General features: G+C 40.6%; 1 protein-coding gene and 1 long non-coding RNA gene across 5 annotated transcripts in view; one reads left to right on the top strand and one right to left on the bottom strand.

Annotated features, from left to right (window-relative positions):
* Window positions 1-24621, bottom strand: part of LGI1 (leucine rich glioma inactivated 1) — a 40196-nt gene extending 15575 nt beyond the window's left edge. The window contains exons 1-4 of one of the 4 annotated variants that reach the window (XM_024253060.3): window positions 24176-24621; window positions 23704-23775; window positions 5131-5202; window positions 4964-5035 (exon numbers count right to left, since the gene is read on the bottom strand). In XM_024253060.3, the coding sequence (XP_024108828.1) occupies window positions 4964-5035; window positions 5131-5202; window positions 23704-23775; window positions 24176-24390 (431 nt within the window). In that variant the 5' untranslated portion in view covers window positions 24391-24621. 4 annotated transcript variants of the gene reach the window in all.
* LOC112135179 (uncharacterized) lies at window positions 6311-24658 on the top strand. The gene is made up of 5 exons (XR_008510561.2): window positions 6311-6621; window positions 7122-7336; window positions 18637-18755; window positions 19367-21197; window positions 24523-24658. It is a non-coding gene; the product is annotated as an uncharacterized LOC112135179 (long non-coding RNA).
* Window positions 24659-25561: the final 903 nt, after the last annotated feature.

Raw genomic sequence — 25561 nt, 5'->3', positions numbered from 1 at the left:
ACTTAAATTTCACAGAAAATGTTTAAATGGTATATACACTGTAGCATTTAGAATTCTGATCCAGGACTAATGGAGGTTAGGCAGTGAGTTTTAGTTATACAGTGGTGCTTACCACACACCAGGCCCTGTTCTAAGCACTTTGCATATATTAACTCACTTAATCTCAAGACAACCTTAGGCACTAATACTCTTAAATGCCTTGTTATTCCCCATCCCATTTTAAGAGATTATTATTATAACCCCATTTTACATGCCCAGTCTGTAGCATAGTGAAGCTAAATGGCCTGCCCCAAATTCCACAGCTGTTAAGGTGCAAAGCCGAGGAACTGATCTGAGGCGGAGAAAAGTGCACTTTGAAGCCTAAAGTCTTAAAAAGGAAACTAATGGCTCAGATAGGTGCCAGATTTATTAGTAAGTAGTAAATAATGGAAAATAAACTTGACCTATTGAGCTGGCAGAGAGAGTTGAACCCAGGCAGTCTGGTGGCAGAGATCACCCTCTTAGCTGCTACATTGCACTACCTCTTTACATATAAGGCAATGTGAAGGCTAAAACAAAGACATCCTGTGCAACTGATTGGGAACACGCAAGCATCCTGAGTTTGGGGACTGTTATATAGTCCTTTGTACCCCCTCAGTGCTGAGCAACCATTGGATACTCTACAATACATATAGATTGATGATAATTTTCTCCAAAAATTGATATATATGCATGCAAACAATGCTGGCTCCACTGGGCCTTAGCCACAGTGACACTTAATGGCACGCAAAGCAATCATTACTAAAGACTCATAGGTATTACTAGAAGCCAATACATAATGTTTGAAGATTTTGTCATCATTTGGCCATAAGCTAATTTTTTATTCATAAACTAATTTTTTATTCATGTTTTCCTGATTACCAAAATAACATATATTCATCAGAAAAATTCAAATATACAAACGATTGCTAAAATATACAAACCATTCAAGCATTAAAGTGAAAAATGCATAACATTAGAACAATGATTCAGAATAAAGTAATTGAGAATCCCAGCATTTGACAGGCTTTGAAAGGACTTAACTTTAAGAAGTCTCTCTCCCTTTTTAAGGGTTAATTTGCAGGGTTTTAAGGGTTAATTTTCAGGGGGGGGGGATTTCGCCTGATAGCCAGGTATATATAATAACTTTTTAATTTTTATTTATTTATTTATTTATTTCTTAGAGACGGAGTCTCACTCTTTCGCCTAGGCTGGAGTGCAATGGCGTGATCTCGGCTCACTGCAAGCTCTGCCTCCCAGGTTCATGCCATTCTCCTGCCTCAGCCTCCAGAGTAGCTGGGACTACAGGCGCCCGCCACCATGCCCGGCTAATTTTTTGTATTTTTTAGTAGAGATGGGTTTTCACTGTGTTAGCAAGGATGGTCTCGATCTCCTGACCTAGTGATCCGCCCGTCTTGGCCTCCCAAAGTGCTGGGATTACAGGCGTGAGCCACCACGCCCGGCCTATAATAACTTTTAAGTTATCTGTAAATGTCTCTTAGAAGAGAAATCTACTGACATCTCTGTGTAAGAAGGTGAGAAAGTGCATTGTTTCTTAGGCATGAACTAAATTTATATAAAGGCACAGGTAAGGGAGTGGCTTTAATGTTAGGCCAGAGTGGGAACCAGCTGGACCTGAAAGTATACGTCTAATCCCAACTATCTGCATTTTGAGATGAAGTATGAGGGTAGGTCTCCTGTTTTCAGGATCTTTTCTTTCTTCTCTAGTCATATTTCCTCCTCAAATCATGTCCCATGGAAGGATCCAGCCAGCTCAATAAAAGCTATCTGGTCCTGCGGTAACTGGCACAGTGGAGATAGCACCGGACGTCTCATCAAAGATGGTGGGAGCTGTCTGGCTTTACCACTTAGTAACTGGGGAGCAGCTTAAACTCATAGTGTACTCCACTTGCTCGTTCATCTGTGAATGTAGTGCTACTGCCCTGTCTCTTTCACAGGGTTGTCAGGAGACTATGATGAAGTCAAGAATATGAGAAAGCTTTGTAACCTCTTCCTGCAATGCATGCAGGTTAGAGGGTGAGGTGCTAATTCCTCACAGCTCGAATGTTTGCCTTGATTGGGAAGGATTGATCTGAGGTGGAGAAAAGCGAACTTTGAAGCCTAATGTCTTAAAAAGGAAACTAATGGCTCAGACAAATGCCAGATTTATTAATACGCCATAAATAATGGAAAATGAACCTGACTTATTGAGCCGGCAGAGGGAAATTTGGGTTTCAGATCCTCCCTACTCCATCTCTCCTTGCAAGACAGAAAGGAAAGAAGGAAGGAATAAAAGAAGGAAGGAAGAAAGGAAGGAAAGAAGGAAGGATGGAGGGAAGGAATTGTACCATGAAGAATAGCATAATTTGAAAGGAGAACATAACTTGGGGACAAAGGCACTCAGTGAGAAAATATTTGTCCAATTTCCCTTGCTAGCCTGAGCTTCTCTACGGTGGGACTAGATCTTACTCATCTTTGTAGGCCCTACTCCTTGTAAAGCATGTGTCACATCTTAGAAACTATTTAAGATGAACCATATGGCATTGCCATTTTTGTAGATAAAAAACAGCCTAACATTGGCAATGCCATATGAGTCAACCTAATAAGTGTTAGCTAAAGATGCAAGAGACCTAAGGGTCATATTCATTTAGCCACCGCCTTAACCCCTGTTCCCTCATAACACCTTCCTACCTCCAGCACCAGCTCAGAGAGGTGGGACTTCTCTTTCACTGCCTCTAAGAGTCATGCCTCTCTTCGAAGGCTGCCCTTGGTGTTCCTTGAACCTGAAATTTTCTGGATGTTAAGTGTGTTCTGTACCAGTCTCTCTCTCCTATGGGCTCCATACTGCTACAGAAAGGGCATCATTAAGACCCACATTTAAATTCCCATTTCATTTGATACACATAATAGGCTCCAGTAAACAAAATGGGTGTCTACACTAGGATGTCAGACTTTTTTCTTTCCCTTTTTCCTCTTCCCCTTCCCTCTTTCCTCTCCCTTCCCTTCCTCTCTCCTCTCATCTTCCTTCCTCTTTTTCTTTCTCCCTCCCTCCTTTCCTCTTTCCTCCCTCCCTCCCTCCCTTGCCCTCCCCTCCCCTCCCTCCCTTCTTCCTCCCTTCTTCCTCCCTTCTTCCTTCCTTCTTTCCTTCCTTCCCTCCTTCCTTCCAAGACAGGGAAACATTTTTTCCTGTTGTGTGCATGGAGCCTGAGGGAAACCACAGGCTTTTAGGCTGGAGAGGAGACACAGCTGAACGAATTGGGCAGGTGAAACTTACATCTGGGTTCCTCCAGGACACCAGAGTCCTACATCCTCCCTACAGCCCTCATGATGCTAAGCATTGGACAGAGGCCTTGTGGATTGGGATGTATGTGAATCTAGTGGATTTCAAGTTGAGGTCATGAATTTCCATTTCTCCTTCCATATATTTGTTTCTTTTGTTTATTTTTTGTCTGAAAAATGAGGTTTGGCAGTGTTGGGCTCTATGATAAAATTGCATAGCATTCATTCTGTAAACAGCCATCTTTGCATCATATCATGTCATTGACATGAAGAGTAGTATTACAAACACTGTTTTTTTATTATAATAACTCTATACAGAAGCCTTGAAAGGTATGATTTTGTAAAATATATCTTGCTATTAGCTTCTCTTTGCTACAAAACAAACAACAGGAGAGAAAGGGGTCTGGTGGAGGCAGAGTGACAACCGCGTGGACACACTGGAAATCAGGCTCAGTCAAAGGACAGGCATTTTTGTCTCCTTTGTTCCCTGCTGCATCCTAGGGCCTAGAGCAGAGATGGGAGTGAAGTATGATGAGAGAACAGGTTAAAGCTGACAGAATGACTATGACACTTGGATCTCTTGCATCTGTATCTAGAACTGATAAGATACATATTAGGTAGATTGAGAAATAGCTGTTGAAAGGATGAAGAGTCACTGAAATTCAACTATTAAGCAGATATTCTCATAATTCCATAACTAATCAGCTCACGAGGCATATAGCCCCTCCAAGACTGTTTCCTCATTTCTGAAACGGGGATTATTGTGCCTGTTTGGCAGGATTATCGAGAGGATTAGATGAAAAGTGATGTAAATGTTAGTGTCTTTTCTTTCCATGCTCTTCTAGTTTCCTTAAAATAATCTGTGGGTATGTGAGAGTGTGTGTGTGAGTGTGTGTGTGTGTGTATGCACGTGTGTGCCTGTGTGTGTGTGAATGTGTTTGTCTGTAGAGGGTGAGGGAGGCTAGAAGAAACAAATTGTTTGGGTCTTGTTGTTCAGGGTTTCTCAACCTGCCCACGATGCCACTTTAGGCTGGATAATTCTTGGTTGTCAGGGGCTGTCCTAAGCAGTAGGTGTTTAGAAGAATCCCTGCCTTTTACCCACTAGATGCCAGTTACATCCCCAGTTGTGACAACCAAACATGTCTCTAGATATTGCCAAATGTTCCCTGGGAGACAAAATTGTTCCCTGTTAAGAATAACTGCTGTTAGCTAAAATCACCCACTGAGTAATTAAATATTTCACTGATACACAAGTTGATCAGGTACTATGAAGACATCGCCTGTGGCTATATTATGTTTAAATGTATATAAAGTGAGGGCTTATAGAGGAAAAAAAGCTGATATCAAATTATACAGTCAACCCATAATGATCCATGAAGCAAGTAATGATGTAGATAATAAAAAAAGTTATTTCAGGCACACAAGTTCCCTGCATTAGATTGCTTTTCTAATTATGGTTGGTTTTGGATAAAAATATTAATAGCAATCAATTTATTGAACACCCTCTGACAGACGACAGGGAAAGATGGCAAGTGTGCATGGAGAGAAGTCATTTGGGTTTCTTAAATTTTTATGGACACTCATAAAGTAGGTGCATTAACCACAGGTGATCAAACTGCATTGTCCATTAGCAAGCTTAAAAAGTAATAGCAACATTCATACTTACAAGTGAATTAATGACTTTAGTCCCCGGAAAGTATGTCTTGAAATTGACTTGATGTTGTTGTTTTCTATGAATCTGCAATAAGTTATAATATTTTTTGTCAAACAGTTACAGGAATTTGAGAGTACTTGTCCTGAATCATCATGTTTTAAAAAAGCTTTTTTACTTACAAATACTCTAGATGTGGAAGACCAATAAAAGCATCATCACTGATCACATCAAAGGAGTTCGATGTGAATAACCTGCCCAGAAAAAGTACACAATGAAAATGTTGAAACTGACAGATTGTCAATCTTGGCTGCTTTTATCTCTCAGAAAAATGAGTGGGAGTTGTATACAGAAAAATGTCTGCATGGCTGTCTGCTACAGTGTTAGTTATGCAGATAATCTACGCAGCATTTTTTTACTCCTAATCATCTCCTCATCAAAGGCTCATCAAGGGGTGCCTGGTGCCCCACTCCTCACAATGACTGCTGCATGCCCTGTGTGACATTTTGAGATACAATCAGAGCAGCTATGATAGCCAAAGCAGCCAAAGCAACATTTTACACATTTTCATGACAAAGGCACTAACAATCTTTTCTGCTTGTGCTAGAAACCTCTGGAGTGTTCTAACTGGCAAAAACAAGGGTACTTTGCGGTTTTGAGCCTGGGAAACCAAAAAAAATTAAGCTGCATGCCCGGTTGTGCTGTGACATCTCATAACAGACAGGCAGTTGACACTGGCTCCATGAATACCAACCAACCTCCTCCTTTGAAAACAGACTGAAAATGGGAAACATGAGGTTTGGGAAGAGTCTTAGACTCATTTTATTACTGAATAGTTGAAGCTTTTACTTGGACAAATATATTTGCAATTTCAAAATCCACAAGGATTTGGTTTAGAAATTACTGATGAAAAAGAACATCAATTAGCCATCCCACACCCTATTGAACTCCTTGGAGAACTGAATGAGAGGCTTAAAAGAGGTAGTTTTAGGCCAAACGGTACAAGAATATATTATATTATGTCATAATATAATAATAATAATAGTAATTCTGTTAGTAAAGCTTATCACTTTTACTTTTGAAGCCAGGGATTAAATATAACCACCACTAACTAGCTTAGTGAATTCACCTCTGAACCTGTGAACTAGAGGAATTAAAACTAGGAGATCTCACTTTCTGAACATTTATGATTAATTTATTTGTCATCTGGGATTGCTTCAAATAATCAGAGGAGGGGGACAACAAGGGGTTAGAGAAGAATTGGCATGAGTTGATAATTTTTGAAGCTGAAAGATGGATACATAAGAGTGAATTTTACTATTTTGTCTACATTTATATATACTTACAATTTTTCATAAAAATGTGGAGAATGGGGGATAGGAATGAACCAACCAAACAAAATGAGATGATTTCTTGCATTTCTTCCTAAACTATCAATCCTAGAGTGGTGTTGGATTGTCTTCTAATCCCTCATGCCTCTAATGTCATGGTTTTGTACCCAGGTAATTCACGAGGCTCTGAAAAGCCAGCACTAATGAACAGTGATACATGTTAGAATTCCATGTTACTAAAACAAATTCAAAGCTGTATGATTTCCATCACAGCTTTGGCAATTGTGTGTCTTCTCACTTCACGCTCTGGAAAACAAGAAGATTGCTCAGCTTGACTCCAAGGTAAGCTAACATCCAAAGGCTTCCTTAGGTTCCAGACTTTCATTGCATTCAGTATAGGCAGCATCAGCAGTGGAGAGAATGGAATAAGGCAGAAATTGGTATATACAAATATTATACCTCCCACACTCACTGATTTGAAAAATGGCCCATGGACCAGGGACTTCTCATATTCCAAGCTGCCAGAAGAAATAGTTTCCATTGCTACTTCCCTTTATGTTAAATCAGATGCAGGACAGAGTGGGAAATGAATATTAGTGGGCAGAACTTGCCCATGCATGTCACGGGAAGAAAAGGGAGGATTCCTGCTAGATTTTTTGTCTGCTTGTTCATTTCTTACCCCTAGCACCTGTGATACAGCGCCTGTCCTCTAGTGGACACTGAATAAATATTTGTTGAACAAAGAGGAATTCACTTTACATTAAATTCTGATCATTACCAGACTACTGGATTAAATGTTTCTTACAGCAGGAATTTGCCCTTATTTGTTTTTGTGTCCCCAGCCCTGAGCACAGTTCCTGGCTGAATAATGTTTGTTGAACTACATTTCAAGGACTAAAACCTCTGGTGAGAACTACAAATGCATATGCAAAACTATGGATGAATATTCAAGGAAAGGAGCCAAAACACAATAAAGTACATCCTATATGATTGTACTTATATAAAGTACAAAAACTAATCCATGCTGCTAGAATCAGGAGAGTGGTTACCCTTGGAGGTAAGGAGTAACTGGAAGGGAACACACGGGGCATCTTTTGGGGTAAAGATAATATTGAGTTTCTTGATCTGGGTGCTGGTTACAAGGGTATTCACTTTGTAAAAAGTCATTGAGATGTGCATTTATAACATGTGCACTTTTTCTTTATGTATATTATACTTCAATTTAAAAGTTTCTTATAAAAGCTAAAAAAAACACCCTCTGGCTAAGATAATAATGAATACCATAATCTCTCAATGCTAAATTCAATTGTTGTTTCTATGGAAAAAGATGTACAAAATTATACATACATTCTAAAGATAGTTGAGTGGGCTATCCATTTTATTATCCTACGTATACTTAAAAAGACTCCTACATCATATTCTATACAGAGGATGAAACTCTGACCCTTAATTTGTATGGATTCCTCTAAATATGTTTGATTTCATTATTATAATTTGTTATTGAACCAGATATGTTAAAGTATTCCACAGTCTCTGTTAAGGGAAACTGTGCCCAACCCACCCCACCTACACAAAAAACAGAACTGGGGCAGACCAGGGCGGCTGTGTTTTACACTGCACAACCTCTGTCCCTTTCCACAGAGTAGCCAGTCTCTAAATCAACCAGCATCCCATGGCCCAAGTAGCCTGGTTTAAAAAGGTGAGTTGGGCTAAGACGAGACCCTTCTTGGGGATCTGGAATTGGCAGACTGAGAAACGGAGCCAGCCGGTAGAGAAGCTAAAGGATAAAGGATGCCTTAGGGTTGAGTTGGATCCATGGTAGGTGAAAGTATGTGCAAAGAATGCTTAGGAGAGTGCAGAATTGTGGTGGAAACTTCAACAAGATAAGTTTTTTGAAGACTGGTGTGGGAGAGATACCTAGATCTGTGTTGGAACCTGAGCCAATGCTTCTGAATCCTGCTTGCTCTTGGAATCACCTGGACAGCTTTAAAAATACTGATATTTGGTTCCCACTCCCGGAGATTCTGGTTAAGTTCTAAACGTGGGGTGTCACCTGGGTTACTAAAAAGCTCCCTAGGAGACTCACATGCAGCCAGGGTTGCACATGGTAAGCTTCCCAAGTCAGTCAAAACACTGTCCCCTTTACCTGTGGTGACCAAGGGGCCTCTGCTCCTTGCAGCAAGTCTGCCTGGAGCAGTTGCTGTGGGTAGTGGAGGAGCTGTGGACTTTCTTGTCGCTATAACTACGTGTAGCCTAAAGTCTGCAATAATATGAGTTGGAAGTGACAACTATCTTCACAACAGCGGCAGCATCATGGAGGGCTTTATGAAACCAACGTACCATCCAAATGACCTCGTTACTCTGAGCCACACATCAGAGATCTGGACCCTGCAGGCCTGCCAAGCAGCCAGCCCGTGGGTTTGTGCAGAGGTCGTGCGGAATTTGCCCTCTGCCCCAGTTCCATGGGAACATTTGAGGTTTCTCCTCTTTTTTTAGGGAAGCATTTTCCTAAGAAGCCCGGCATTTTCCCCTAGAATTTTGGTGGAGGTGGACACAGGGGTGTGCCTGATCTGTCTATACCCTCCCCCAAGGGCTGTGCACTTATTAATTCAGTAAGAAAAGGGGCTGTGGGAGGAGAGGGGAGGATTTTTTCTTCTGCAACCACGGGAGTATGTTTCCTTACAAGGAGGGAGATTTAGAAAAATCATTTATATGAACTATGAATTCCAGGCAGGTACTAGCTTATTCTTTGAATAATGATCTTTGCCTTCATAATAGCCTACATGTCATAGACTCCTGCCTGGATTTTCTTATTTGGTCTTTCGAATAACTCTGTGAAAGTAGTAAAGCAGGTAAGATCTATTTGACAGAAGAGGAAACTGAGGCCCAGAAGGCTACTAAACGCTTTCCTTGAGGTCACAAGGCCCAAGACCTCTGGTTCAGTACCCTTTTCTACACACCGGGTGGCCTCTCAGCATAGGTCCCAGGTCACATAATGATGTAATAACCACGTTCTGGCGAGCAGCCATAATAACACCACTCAGCTCATATGGATTTAAGAAATGTAATTAAACAACAATGCCTTTCTTAGAGGAATTAATTAATCAGAGTAAGCAGTCTTAAAATCACATCCAGATAATTTCAATCTGTGTTTTTCAAGTAGAAAGTTAAAAATTTTGAACACACTTTGTGAGGTTTTTCCAGTTTTTTTTTTTTGTTTTTTGTTTTTTTTTTGACAAAGTCTCGCTCTGTCACACAGGCTGGAGTGCAGTGGCGCGATCTCGGCTTACTGCAACCTCCGCCACCCTGGCTCCAGCAATCCTCCCACCTCAACTTCCCAAGTAGCTGGGACCACAGGAGCGCAACACCAAGCCTGGCTAATTTTTGTATATATTTTTTTTTTTATAGAGACGGGGTTTCACCATGTTGCCCAGGCTGGTCTTGAACTCCTGGACTCAAGTGGTCCAACTGCCTCGGCCTCCCAAAGTGCTGAGATTACAGGCATGGGCCACTGTACCCAGGCTTCAATACACTTTGGTGAATTCTGTTTATAAAAAATATATGCTCATTGTAGAAATTCTGGAAAACACAGAAAAGCTTAAAGAAGAAAATGAAGTGCAGCATAATCATACTACCCAAAGACTGATATGCATAAGCATAATACATAGATGATATATACACATATGTATTTATAAAATTGATGTAATATTATATCATTGTGTATCCTTCTTTTCATTTGCTTATTATATCATGAACAATTTCTCATGACAATCAATTTTTCAAAAATATAGTTTCCATAGATGAGTAAGTTTTGTATTATGGATATATCATGATGTAACTTTTTTTATTATTGATTCCAATGTTTACTGTTATAAACATGATTATAACCATCCTCATATATAAATATTTTTCCTATCTCTACTTATTTCCTTGTGATAGACTTAGGATAGATTTCTCAAAGTACCATTATTAGATTACAGAAGGTTTTTAAATCTCTAGTTCTTTACTGCTGACTTGTACCAAATTACATGTCCAACTCTGAGTAAGGAAATGCCTATCTGACCATATCCTCACCAACATTTAAAATTATCATTTTTATTTCTCTATGAAATCATGTCCTTTGACCCCTTTTGTTGCTTTCTAAGCACTTTTTATTTATTAAGGATATTACTTCGTCTTTTCCTATTTCTTTCGATGCTAAAAGTTTTTTCCTACTGATTACCAATTTGCCTTTTCATTAATGATTTTTAACATACAGAAGTTTAAATTTGTATTTAACAAAATACATCAACTCCTATTATGTATTATTTCTTTGCTTTTAATCTTTTTTTTTTTTTTGAGACAGAGTTTCACTCTTGTTGTCCAGGCTGGAGTGCCATGGCACGATCTCGGCTCACCACAACCTCCGCCTCCCGGGTTCAAGTGATTCTCCTGCCTCAGCCTCCTGAGTAGCTGGGATTACAGGCATGTGCCACTGTGCCGGCTAATTTTTGTATTTTTAGTAGAGACGGGGTTTCACCATGTTGGTCAGGCTGGTCTCGAACTCCCAACCTCACGTGATCCACCCTCGGCCTCCCAAGTGCTGGGATTACTGGCATGAGCCAGCGCGCCTGGCCTGCCTTTAATCCTTTTTTAAAAAAATTATAAATTTAGGGGGTGCAAGTGCAGTTTTGTTACATGGATATATTGTGTAGTGGTGAAGTCTGGGCTTTTGGTGTAACCATCACCTGAACAGTGTGCAATGCACCCGTTAAGTATTGCATCATCCCTCTCTTCCTCCTACACCCCCACCCTTCTCAGTCTCCAATGTCTATCATTCCACACTTTATGTCCATGAGTACATATTATTTAGCCCCCACTTATAAGTGAAAACATGCGGTATTTGACTTTCTGAGTTATTTTACTTAAGATAATGGCCTCCAACCCATCCATGTTGCTGCAAAAGACATGATTTCATTCTTTAAATATCCTTTCCTGTCTTGAGATCAAGGAAATATTGCCTACATCTTCCCTGTAACATTTTCTTTTTAATATTTAACTCTTCAATACATTTGGGACTTACTTTTATGTATGATGTGAGATAAGACACAGCCTTGATATTTTCTATTTACCCAAATTTACCCAAAGCTTTCTGTTGAATAATTAACAGAATTAACAGAATCTCCCCTATTTGAGTATGTGATATCCTTCAAATGTCTGGCACATTTTTTTTGTTTTTTGGCATTTTCCAAGGATCAAATCTTCTATTTATTTTTTATTCCCACTGTTTTCTAATTTATTATTTTATCTTTTCTTTATTGCTTTTCTCCTGATTTCCTTAGGATACTTATTAAGTTTAGTGCCCAATAATATACTTTTATTCTTTCTGATTAAAAAATGAAAGTATTTAGAATTGGAACTTTACTTTGTGTAATGCATCCAGTAACTTTTGCTCCATACTCATCTTTTAAAATTGCATATTTGATTTCAATGGGAATTTAGAATAATATTCTTAAAATTCCCTGTAATTGCTTTTTTTAAAAAAGCTTTCATAATTTCATTATTAATATTGCTCTGGGATCAGAGGATGTGACCTGTAAAATGCTAACATTAAGCTCTAATTCCTCCAGATTCTGCTGTCTATAGGGACGGGTCATGACTAAGTGACACTTTCACACCAAGGTCATAAAGCTATTAGGGGATTCCTGGTTGAACGGAGAGGTAGGACACACAGAATTTACTTCAAAATGAACGGAAAAGTAGGCAACAGGGTTAACATGGAGCTTAGAGTTCAGAGGGAACCAGGGCCAGCAACAGAGAAGTAAATGAAGAAGCAGACGATCTAAGAATGAGGATATAGCTACAGGGGGTCAAGGGTAAGGCTGCCCAAATTCCAGGTGAGAGGCCAGAGATGGGAATGTGTAAGAGCGAAAGGATTGGGCAGGCTCATGTGTTGGTGCTAAGTCTGGTGGGCCACTGAGGTGGTTTCCTGCCCTGGGGCCTCGTCTCTTCAGAGGCCAGGGAAGCAGCACACTGAAGAGGGAATCAGGAAGCCTGGGTCCTAATATAAATTTGACCATACATTCTGTGTCCTAGAGCATATCACTTTTCTCTATATTGTAAAGCGAAGAGACTAGACTGGATCATTTGTGAGGTCTTTTGTAGCTCTAAAGATGTACGAGTCTATGCTTATAGCACTGTAGCCTTCATTCATGGAAGAGTAGGCATGTGGAATCTGGGGAGCGGAGAGGCTGGTCTGCAGATAGCTGAATGGTGGGGGGAAGGGTGACTCCTGCTAAGAAAACTTCCCATTGTCTCAAACTAGACTGCTCATTTGGTCCCGTGCCAGGCACCCTGGCTCTAATGACATGTACTTCTTCAGACTCTCTCCAGTCACCTGTAATATCTTGATTGCCATTAGAATTGTATCTGGCCCATGAGTGGCCTACATCCCATCTTCCAGCCTAGAGCAGATTTTCCTGGCTATGGAGGGGAGATGATCTAGGGGGCTCTTCCAGATGATTCCCAACTCTACAAAAACCACTCTGATTAAGAAGGGAAAAGTGAGTAGCCAGCGCCTGGTTGTCACTTGGAGAATGAATTGATTGGATTCAGAATAGAGAATCAGGTTTCTAAGCTTGTAACTGCCAGTTATTATTGTATGTTTACACATCAAGTAGGTAAATCTGTTTCATCATCTGTTAAAATAGGATTGAGGATGCAAAAAGACTTCCTGGATGGTTTTAAGAATTATGTGAGATAATGTGTATGAGCATGTCTCCAATGCTTCTGCCAAGGAATAGCTAAGCAAAGAACACAGACATCAAATGTCAGAGCTGGAAGAGCTCTTAGATCTAGGAAAAGAACACGTGTTTTACTGCTAAGGAAACTCAGGTCCCATGAGGATGTCGCCTGCCCCAAGAAGACTTTGATGGACATCTTCTAGGATATTAGGTAGGACACGGACAGTGTGTACAAACATGAGTGTGCACACTCCCAAGTGAACATGGGTTTATTTGCATACGTATATGTATATGTAAATGAAAGAGCACAGTATGCACAGGTTATAGCTGTTGGAAGATATGGAGGGACAGCTGGAGGGGCTTGCCAGATTGCTTAGAGCTGGCTTTGCTTAAATGATTCACATCCTTTGGTTTTTACTAATATTCTCCTTTATCCAAAAGAATAGGGCTGGTTAAATTATAATTAATAATAGGCTGATGATTCACTTTAGTTAAATGCACACATTATAAGTGCATGTGCCATGTGAATAATTCACATTTGAATATTTAAAAATATGCTCCTAACACAGAAAAGCATTACAATTGGAATAATCACACACAAGTACATTATTTGACAGTTCTTTTTGACTCTCAACCTTGAAAATTCAGCTGATCCTTAATTAGATTACCAACTCTTCAACCTGGATTGATTGGAATAACCTTAATTTGGTTCCACACTAATCTGAGGGTTGGGGGTACTCCAGAGAGATACGTAGTCCAACTCCTCTTTTTACATATGAGGAGACTGAGGCTGGCAGAGGTTAAGTGACTTAACCAGGGTCACATGTTTTGTCAGTGCTGGGGCTAGGATTAGGATGTGGCTTTTAGATTTGCAGGGATTTCCTTGACATGCACACTAGCAAACATTTGAGCATGGATCCTCTCCTTTTGGCATGGTAACCCCCTTTTGGTAATCCCCAGTCCTCCTGGGATTATCTCTCATCCCAGAGCAGTGAAAACTCTTCCTTTCTAGGAATTCGCACCCTCCCCATGTGTTTATAAAATCACCCTGGATCTCCCCGGTCCTGGAACATCAAGGAGAAGGGCCTACTCCATGCCAGGCCTCATCTTCAACAGCTTGACATCTGATTTTAATCCTCAAATGAACACTAAGATGTAGGTTTTATATTCTCCTCGTAAGAGATAAAGAAAACCAAGGTGAGGGAGGTGAAGTGATTTGAAGCTTGTAAGTGGCAGAGCTGGGATTCCAGGCTCAGGCTTCAGGCTTGCTCTCTCCCTCCCCGACTTCCCCAGGACTGGTGAGTGGCCATGAGGAAGCCAGCTCCCTCTTTTTAGTATCAGCTTTCCCCAGTATCTGCTGCAAACCTACAACAGTCTTGCCGAGAATTTCCCAGAGTGTATTCCCTGGAACGCACAATCTTCAAAGGGTTGAGAGGTTTATGTACACAAAAACTGGCAGATACATTTAGGAAAAGTGGGTTAAAGAAGTTAATCAGGGTTCTTAACTATGCTTTTTCTATCCTGAAGTAAATTGAGACTCTTCAAAATGGAATTAAATATACAGTTTCCTGATCTCATTGATAATGGGACTCTTTTATCGTTGAGCTTCCTACAAAATGAATATTCCATGGAACATACCCAGGGAAATGCTTGTTTAGCCATTTAGAAAATAGCTGTGATGAAACCTGCTCCAAATAAAAACAGTGAGAGTGTATATTTACACTCAGAAGCCTTTTCCTGTTGAATGAGCTGCAAGCAGTCATCTCCTTCCTCCCAAAGATGGAGATCTACTGGGAGGTCCCTAAAGAAGGGGTGTGTGCTAAATTGTTTGACCAGGTAGAGAGCCTACTGGGGAGACTGACTCCTAGAGGTCACATCAATGAATCCACACTAACAAAATGGTTTCGAGTTGCTCCTTATATGGAGACAGACCGTTTAATGTATCCATTAGGATGAGATTCTTTCCACCTGCGTATCCTTTGCTATCCAGCCTCTCTAGAATGAGGTGGGGTATAAATAATTAAGCTAAAAATAAAATGAATTATCACATGCATATATTTCCAAAGTACTGTATGTTCCATAGAACCAATATTCTATGGGATGTTAAGAAAATTGAAACAATTTTGAATAATTTCAGAGATGTTTCTATGCCAAGGTAACTTCATTGTAAATAACCAAGCAGGGATAGAACGTGCAGTTTCCCAAATTTATTTGAGCACAGAACTCTTTTCTTTCAGGTCAACTGCTCCACAGGACATAAGTTTAGATAACAGTAGTCTAAGGTGTAACTTTAAAGTAAATAAGGCCTTTTTCTTTTGCTTTTTTCTTTTCTGTTTAAGCAAGGAGATCAGAGCTTACACATATAAATGAGAGTTGCAACCTAGGGAAACTAGCTGCTCTTGCCAGCAATGCGGCCACTCTTTCAAAGGGCTTTTGAAACTCCTTTCAGTCATTGTCTCCAGGAATTAGGGCACATTCTCCTGAGAACTCTTGTTAATGGCAAAGGTTGACCCTTTGAGAGGGGATTTGATTTTGGGAACAAAACTATGCAAAGTGAAGCATGATGATTCACGTTCAGGAGGAAGTAGACAGAAGTGGTTAAAAGTGAGGACATGGGTTTAAACTCCAGCTCTGCTACTTAATAGGGGCGTGACATTGAGGAGGTTATCTGTTAGGACTCAGTGCTTCATTTGCAAAATGGAGATAATTATATCTACCTCAAAAGGTTACCATGATGATGACATTAAAAATGAGATCTATAGGCCGGGCGCGGTGGCTCACGCCTGTAATCCCAGCACTTTGGGAGGCCGAGGCGAGAGGATCACGAGGTCAGGAGATCGAGACCATCCTGGCTAACACGGTGAAACCCCATCTCTACTAAAAAAAATACAAAAAAATTAGCTGGGCGTGGTGGCGGGCGCCTGTAGTCCCAGCTACTCGGGAGGCTGAGGCAGGAGAATGGCGTGAACCAGGGAGGCGGAGCTTGCAGTGAGCCGAGATCACGCCACTGCACTCCAGCCTGGGGGACAGAGCGAGACTCTGTCTCAAAAAAAATAATGAGATCTATAAAATGCTTAGCACCAAGCAATACAAAAATAACTGATGCCTCTAATAAAACCTTGCCTGGTTTTATTGCATGGCTTGTAAACTGGCAATGAAGACAATTCTCAAAGAAGGGTCCAGAAATCTTTAGCCATGGAAACACAGTTGGGCAAAATCTATGGCCTTCCGTGAAGTCAAGAGTTATTTGTATGTATACATTCTAGTTTGTATTTTTTAAGATTTATTGCCTTTTGATCACATTTTACACATGCAAGCACCTGCCATCTTGCTATATAAAAATGGGCCTAACAATTTTTTTTCCAATCCTTGCTCCATGAGAGGGATACTGAAACATCATTTTATCATCAACCACCACAGGGAGAGCCTGGTAAGGTCCCTTTGGACCTGTTTGGGAGATTGGGAACTACAATTATTGTATTAATAACCTTATAACAGCCAGTTTCATATTATGAGGTTGTTCCAATGAACAACCTAATGTATTGGTTTGTTAGAACTGATTCAATAATCTTTGTCCATTTCTTTTTTTTTTTTTTTTTGAGACAGAGTCTTGCTCTGTCGCCCAGGCTGCAGTGCAGTGGCGCGATCTCGGCTCACTGCAAGCTCCGCCTCCCGGGTTCACGCCATTCTCCTGCTTCAGCCTGCCGAGTAGCTGGGACTACAGGCGCCTGCCACCGCGCACGGCTAATTTTCTGTATTTTTAGTAGAGACGGGGTTTCACCGTATTAGCCAGGATGTTCTCGATCTCCTGACCTCGTGATCCACCCTCCTCGGCCTCCCAAAGTGCTGGGATTACAGGCGTGAGCCACCGCGCCGGGCCATCTTTGTCCATTTCTTTAACCATGCCATTTCTATATTATATTAAAGTAACTGTTTGTAGAATACAACAGAATTTTAAGATAGGAAGAGACCTTAGATGTAATTGAATGCAAGGGTCTCAAAATGCCAACTTATGTTTGTTTGGTCTTTATCCTGTTTAAAAATCTACTTCCAGATTTCCACCCTCCCCTAAAAATTAGGAAGATAGGGCTCCATGTTCATGTACCACATTCCCATCAGTAATAGTCAGTTGGAGCAGAGGATGTCATTTTTAGGTAAGACATGTCTTCTCTGGTTTACCTCAGTCACCACTACTCCCTATTGTCTTATACTCAACTGCTTCCTTCGTTGATCTTACCGCCCCAAACCCCACTAGCACTTGAGTTTCAGAACCACAATTTAATCTACCTCTAATATTTTATGCAATAAAAGCTGAGGACCAGTGATATTTTGTGACCTACCGAAGGTCACGCAGCCCAATAGTGGCCAAACTGAATTTCAAACCCATGTTTCCTGATTTCTAGTTCAGGCCCCTTTCTATGCTACCGTAGAACCACTCATCTGAAGACTGCCAATGTTAATTATTTAAACAAAATCTGGCACGTTTTACAAAATGTGGTGCCAGTCATTTTATTCATGAGGAAGAAAGGAGAGGGTTATGACTTTTTTTTGAAAGGTAAATAGTTCATGTTTCCTGTGAGAAGTATTTAAAGAAAAGATTTCTCAGCAAGTTCTGCTGGAGAACTGTGTGTAGAACCACAAAATGTTTAAACCTGAGATTATCGGCAAACCCAGATTATACAATCAGACACTAATCTGATGTTATGGTAGTTCCAATTAAAGTGATTTTCAGATACTGTAATAAAGCTAATGTGTATTGAGTTACAGGAACCTTGTGAAGCATTTTTCATGCATTGTTTTATTTAATCCTTACTGTAATTCTGTGCAATAGGTACTATGGTTCTTCCTCATTTTGTAGATATAGATGTCAAGACTTGGTTAAGCTTGCCCCAAATCATACAACTAGGAAGCAGCAGAGTGGGGATTTGAACCCATGCTTATCTGCCCACAAGCCTGTGTTGTCTGCCTTATTGCCAGCTCACCAGGGTCAGCTGTTTTGATATTACAGCTGATGCTGTAAAGCCCTTGCAGACATTCTGTAGCCCGTATTAGCCACAGGATCAACAACCAGCAAGCATCACCATCATCACTGATCAACTGAATATCATTTGGAACAAAATGAGAACACTTATCAAGACTACCTTATAATACATTTAAGTAGGCCAGGCACATACCCGTAATCCCAGCACTTTGGAAAGGTGAGGTGGGAGGATTGTTTGAGGCCAGGAGTTCGAGACCGGTGTGGGCAACATAGCAAGACCTCATCTCTACTTACATAAAAATAATTTTTTAAATGAAACTAATGCATTCAAATACAGGCAAAGTATAATTTACCATATCAAGAATCACTACCAGCTTGGAGCTGCCACATCAGGGTGAAAAGTGACAGCGTGTCACTCATCTTTGTGTCCCTCACAAAGCCCAACATTGTACCTGCTACCCAGTAGAGCCTCAAAACATGTCTGCTAAAATGGGAGGCTTTTGTTTTCATTTTGTTGCTGCTTGCAACTATACAATAAATAAATACTTATTTTGGCTAAGCAGTACTTAAATCAAAAAGGAAATTATCTTTGTGTTATTGATTTTTCTTTTTGTATTAATAATGCTTAACTAACATTTCCCTCTGGATGACCAGTCAGGCTGGATAAAGGAGCATCTTACCCTACCCAGGACAGACTAGTCGGCCTCTGCAGTCTGACTAAAAACCAAGGAGGCCAAATGTGAAGTCAGCGTGGGACAAAAGAGATTCGAGCGGTGGGTCTAAGGAAAGGCTTAGATGCTTCGCCTTTGAAATCTGGTATGCTGGAAATCTCTGCTGAGGAAGTTTGAAATCACAACTTCATGAGCAAATATCTCCTCGAGTTTTTTTAGTTAGGCTCACTTCCCAGACCTCCACACCATTAGTCCACGTGAACTCAGATAGGGCGCACCAAACATCAGAAAGAGTGTGAACATGACCAGCACTATCTGCTGAGAGTAACACAGGATTCTTCAGCACAAAATCGATGGAAACATAAACTGGATTCAACAAATACATGGAAAGCCATGTCTGGGCTTTTCTCTGGGACCACAGCTTATTGGTGATCCTCCATGAAAGACACAAGGCAGATACAAACACCATAACTCTAACAAATGGCACACAGTGCCAGACATCAGTAAAGCCTAGAGAATTTGAGAATCAACAGAGGTCACAGAATGAGATCCTGCAGAACTTGTTTGGGCACGTGTGTGTGTGTGTGTGTGTGTGTGTGTGTGTGTGTGTGTGTGTGTGTAGAGTCAATGGTGTGAGTGATAACCTTGGACAAATAGAAAGGGCCAAACACTATGGATGCCAGCTCAGGTGTCTGGACTTTCTCTGTTTCTAGGGAGTCATGAAAGCACGGAGAGCTGTGTCTCAAGAAAGGCAGCGCTAATGGAGATGGGTCAGATGGGAACTGAAAGCAGACAGTGAGGCGTGGAGGCTCCTGCCACAGCCTGTGAAACAGTGAATGAAATGCAGCCTCAATGAAAGCAGTGGTGCTGTGGTGAAGAGGAGGAGGCAGAGTCTCATGCTGTCGGACAGGATACTTGTCCAGGTGGAAGTGGAGAGTGAAAGAGAGGGGTCAGGTAACTCTGAAGTTTCTCGCCTGAATAACTGAAAGGATGAAATACGCTTTCAGAGAAAACATTTGTGGTGAGTGCTAGTTTGTGCAGTTACGAGAATTAATTCGCTTCAAGTAACAAACCTGTACATGGACCCTCGAATCTAAAATAAAATTTAAAATTATTTTTAAGAAAGTAAAAACAAAAAGAAGTAATTAATTAAAAAGTTAAAGATTAGATCTATGGATCATTGGGCAAATTGTAGACAAAACAGCCTAGATGACCGAAATTTTTGCTTTTTGGTCCATCATGGGGGCATCAGCTGGATACAAACCAAAATGTGCTCATCTATAACCAGCTAATAATCCCTCCAAAAACACCCTTGGCTGATAGGTTTGGCTTGAGTGGTCATTGAAGACTGCTAAATTGTAGGCTTGTAATATAAGGAGGAATAGAAAAAGGTAGCAATTGCTTTAAAGGTGAAGGAGGCCATGGATATTTTTTCCTGGACAGATCATATTCTGAAGGACTAAATGATAAAGCCTTAGTAAGGATGGACTTATTCCTTCTTTTGTTCATGCCTTTTGCTTTTCCATTTGTTTTTAGTTTTTAATTTCTTATGGATCGGATATTTATGTGTTGATTGTGGATTAATTTTTTAAAATAACGCTATTCCCCTCCTTTGACCCTGAAAGATCAATTCTGTGTTTCGAACAAGACCACATCCAATTGGAATAGTAAGTAATTTTTCCGGTCACATTGGATTCTTATGTGCAGTGTTTTTGTTTTGTGTTGTTTTATTTGAGCATGATACTAAAACTACCCTGGAAATCACTCCCTGAAAATAGAACACTCTCGGGAATTACAGGGGTTTAGTTAATTAAAATATGTTATAAGTGGGTGGCAAAGTGGCCACATTTTGTCCTCTTAAATCTGAATTTCATGTCCATCATGAGCCCATATCATTGGGGACTTCAGTCTGTAGTTGAGAAGCAACAGGGCTGTAATATGTGAAAACACATTTCTCTAAACTGCATTCACTAAAAGTACCACTTTCTATCACTAAAAGCAAGCTAGAATGCATAATCGTCGTCATTGGTTATGTTTCAAAACTGGCCCTATGTAAAACATGAATGAAATTGCATTTGCTTGGGAAAGGTTTTTGTTGTTATGTTGAAAACCATAAATGAGATTTTTAAAAAATGTATTTTACAACTAATCTGATGAATTTTTATTGAATAATTTTATTCTTTCTCTCTCCTCTCTACAGAATGTGAGTTTTTGTTTTTCTTGTTCTCCAACACAAACTGCCAGCCACGGCCTACCAGGATCTTTTCCCAAACACTGCATGTAACTTAAGATACCATGTCTGTTTTCCTCAGTACCCCAGACTGACATTTCAACAAGTACTTCTCATCATAGCTTTTTTAGAAGCTCTGAAAAAGCATCTGGGGGCAGGGCATACTGACATTATCAGATTTTTAGGGTGGATTATGGAAATAGGACATTTGCTTTAACCCTTCCCAACAGCAAAGCAAGAAACCAACAAACTGTCTTCCTACATCAATCAAGCCGAATTGATTCTGAAATTTATCTCTTCACAGTGTATGATAGGTGAGTGTGGCAATTCACAATCACAAATGCTGTTGGAATTCACTGCAAACCTCAATGGCTTGTGCGATCTAGGCCTAATTGGGTGGTCCAATGCCATTGGTCTTCATGTTCCAAAGGGGGATTGGCAGCCCATATGGGGTTTTCAGGGCACTGGACAGCCCTGTGTCACAGAAGAGACTTTTCTCTCTGGGATCCATGCATTCCCACAATTGTTATGATCGTTTCATAGTTCATATTCAGAGCCTTCTCATATATTTCCTACACACTGCACATAAGTTCATTAGACCTTTCCCTGAGGATAGGAGGAAGCAGAGAATATTGGGCAAGAAGGATGGAGAGCAGAGTCTTCAGGCACAGGGTCCTGGAGATTAGGGACAAACTTTGGCCCCTGACAATTTTGCATAAGTTCAGCACTGGCACAAGTCTACCATGTTGAGGTTAGCCAATCTGAGTTAACCGAGAACACACAGGGCGAGAATTACTTGCCTTTTGTTATTTCTGAAACCTGAACTGCATTTAGAAATAAAGGCTGGAATGTTCCATAGGAACTCGGAGCATGGGACACGGGCATGGCACACACTCAGTTGGGCTATTTAAAAACCAGTCCCTTGGCTTCCCTCTGTGATTCTAAATACGTGAAATCGCATTACCCTGCAGCAGCCGGTAACTATTTCTATAACATTGTCCAGCATCTGTGCTTGCCGTGACTGGGTCCACCCAACAAAAACAAAGTGGAGATGTGGTAATTGATTAGGATAATCACTCCAGGCTTTCTGTGCCACAGCTAATGTCCATCTAGTGTCTACTGACACTACTCCTGGAATTTTAAGGACTGATCTATGTAACTATCCTAGGGGAAGGGAGGTGCCTTAGCATATCAAAAGGATGCTTTTTAAATGAGCCATTTATTCATTTAACAAGTGAGCACCAGAAACACAATTTATCACTTTCTCAGAGACAGCAAATTCTTATCCTATGGAAGGATCCCAGCATTAGAGACTCTGCCCCTTTCTGTGGGAAAGAATCTATCTTTTTTGGATTTGTTTGATGTGCTAACTAACACTTCCCCCAGTCACACCACTAGCCATCAATCAAATAGATAAACCCCTTAGGAATATCTAGTCAATTGCTAATCATTTGAAGACATCAGCCTTAGAAGGACATTAGCCAACATCATTACATAATGTCAAAACAACTGATCAAGTTTGTGAACTAAATGAAACAGTCAAACCAGTTTAGGAATTTCATATAGACAAAACAATAGATGAGTGACTTTTAGCTTTTTAGCTTGATGTAAAATTTTTAAACCCTGCCATTTATAAATGTGTAAGCATTCAACATACCCTATGCCAAGTGTTTTATCTACTTAAACCTTGGAAGTATGTTTTCTCACTTCCATTTTAAAGATAAGAAGACTGAGGCTTAGTGAGATTTAGTAATCTGCACAAGACTACATGTTTAGGTTCTATGAGTGGCAGGGTGAGGTTTAAACACTTGTCTCTCCAACGTCCACTCCATGCTGTTTGCCTCTGTGTATGTAACTTCAAACAGCCAAAATGGCCAAGTAAGGCAAGAAAATAAAAAAATAAAAAACAAACAAGTGAAAGGCTTGGGTCCTGAATCATGCAGTTAAGATAGCCAAGACTCAGCTGATCCACAATTGTCTAATTCTGCCCATATCCGTCCAGCTACAAACCAAGTCTGCGACCTGATACCTGAGTCCTGGGAGACCTCTTGACCCCCATGTGATACCGCTGTAAGAACTGGGACTCCAATTGCCAAACATTACACAACAGAACAAATTTTATGTGTTCCATTATGCCTGTGAACAGATCTGATTTCTTAGTCAAATATTATTTTTTTGAATATTTTCAGGCATAGACTGAATATGTGGTTCCCTTGTGGCCAACTCAAAACATATAGCAGAGAGTAATCCTTTGCACTATCCTATATTAATATTTTCTTTCCCTCCTTGTAAGGGAACTAGTTATAAATTAGATGAGATTAAAAAACAATCTCTTGAGAATTGATATTTTAAGGAATTACCTAGAAAGAGCTGAGGTGTTTTTTTTCCCCACATGGTAAATCATACAGAGTAGCAGCCTGCCCCAGATCCCCAGAGACAACATCTTGAGCGCATATGTTATGCTGGGTTCTGTATTGACTAATTCAAAAACTCCAGGGCAAAAGAACCAAAGTTCCCAAGTTAAAAATGAAAGTAAAATAGTGGAATGGAATTGGGATCATTGTTGCAAGATTCCAACAACTTCATAAATAGCCATTAAAGTAGACAGCATGACAGGTTAACAGATTTACCATTGTAAGAATCAACCTGCACTGTTGGTGTGAAGTCTCAAACAAACCCATCTACCTCTCACTTTACTGATATTCTGTTTTCTCAGAAATAGAATCACATTTGACAAAATTAATATTGAGATCATTTTACTAGAAGGCTTATCCAAATATATGCCATATTAAAAATAGTCATGATATAAATATTTCTCACAAGAGCTGCAGCGATGGTGTGAATAAAAAACTCCCTTCTGAGATTTCAGTAAAACCAGATCTCACAAAGGATCTGAAAGAAAACAAAAAACAGAAAACAAACAAACAGACACACACAAAGAGACACACACACACAGAACAAACCTTATGTTAATCCGGTTTAGCATAACAGTGACTATTTTGACACTATTTTATGAAGTACAATACTATTCCTTCCCAGATGAAGTAAGAGAAATGAATCGGCTACAGGTTTCTCATGATAATCTTCAGGGCTGGGGGTATCTAAGCATGTTCAGTAGCAGCTAAAAAAATCAAAAATTCTAAATGCAGCAAATGTTAGCACTGTCAAATGGCCAAGCGTGCAAGAGGAATCTCTCTCTCCATGCCCTTCTACAAATACATGCAAAGCCCCAAATCCACCGGCTGGAATTTTTAAATCGTAAATTAGATATCAAAATGCTTACGGGCCTTACAATGAGATAACATCAGGAGGAACGGTGCGTGGAATGGATCTGGCATTCTCACATAAAGCATTATCTTTGGTACAAGTACACACGGCAGGGCATTTTGGCTTCGCTGGTTTCTTCCCCTCAGTCAGCAAAAGCGCAGATAAGAGACATAGGAAATAAGCAATTCTTTTCAGGGGAATGCAGGCATTTCCCATCCTTTTGCTTCTTTCTGATTCCATGCAGTCGAGAAAATATCCCCAACCATGAACAGGGCTTCTGGAATTCAGATGGTGATTGTCTTGCTCTAAGAACAGGTCACATAGGAGTCCACCCTTTTCCTCTGCCTCTGTATCTCTGCTTTTTCAAAACAGAGACCTGCAGCTGATTCGTGAGCTTCTCCTCGCTCCAGCAATGCACTGCTCGGGGGAAGAGACCTGTGAGGTACTGTGAGATGGGAGGGATCCAACTGCTGGAGGAGAGAGCCGACTTGCATCACCACGAAAACACTGAGCACAGACCAGCCTTCGAAGGCAAAGTGAAGTGATGTCACAGAAAATAAACAGCTTTCTGCTTTCACCGGGAGGCCCTTTAATTGTTACCAAAAATAGGACGGCATTATGTCTTATTAGTGAGTGGGTGGGCGGGTGGGTGGCAGCAGTCATCTTGCATAGGATGTCGGCAATCTCAGAAACCTCTGGGAGTCTGCTTTTCATGCAGCAAACAACCTAGTAAGAAAAACTAGCTTTGGAGCCAGCCCTGGCTGGAAAAAATGAAGTTAAATGAAACTCTCTCTGCAATATTGGGCTAAAACCTTTTGCTGTTTCTTGCTGAGCCTACCTGGCTAATGCCATCAGTGAAAGACAAATCAGAACAGATGAAGAATGTGACTTTCAGGGGATGAATGTGAGTAAATACTTTTCTGACACTTATTAACTGTCATGAATGATTGATTTTCCTATCCCCCCTGGGTCCCCCACATAATTCATTCTCTCCTTCCATGACGAGGAAGGGAAACAGAAGTGCGGGACCCTCTCTGTGTATAATGCACCTCCCTCTCTTCTCCCACCCTCCCTTCTTTGGCAGTAGCACCAGAAGCCTGGAAGGAACTCCCTGCCAGCAGGAGGCGGCCAGCTCTAGCTTCCTGGGGCTTTGAAAAAGGCCTGGCTCAGCCCCGAGGCTGTGACATGGTGGGGGAAATGCTGGACTAAGAACCAGACACCTGGCTTTGAGAACCCAGGTCTGCTGTGAACTCGCTGAATCTATTCTCCTGTCTGTAAAATGGGGATGATAGTAGAGACATTCTGGAATTAAATGAATATGATAGGCTATGTTACTCATGTACTTGATGTGAGAGGATGGGCCCTTGGAAAGGAAAATTCATTTAAAGAAGCAATCAAGAGCCCCTGGCCT

This window comes from Pongo abelii, chromosome 8 (assembly GCF_028885655.2).
Source record: "Pongo abelii isolate AG06213 chromosome 8, NHGRI_mPonAbe1-v2.0_pri, whole genome shotgun sequence".
NCBI lineage: Eukaryota > Metazoa > Chordata > Mammalia > Primates > Hominidae > Pongo > Pongo abelii.
The sequence above is the reverse complement of the archived record's forward strand: the minus strand, read 5'-3'. Positions and strand labels throughout refer to the sequence as shown.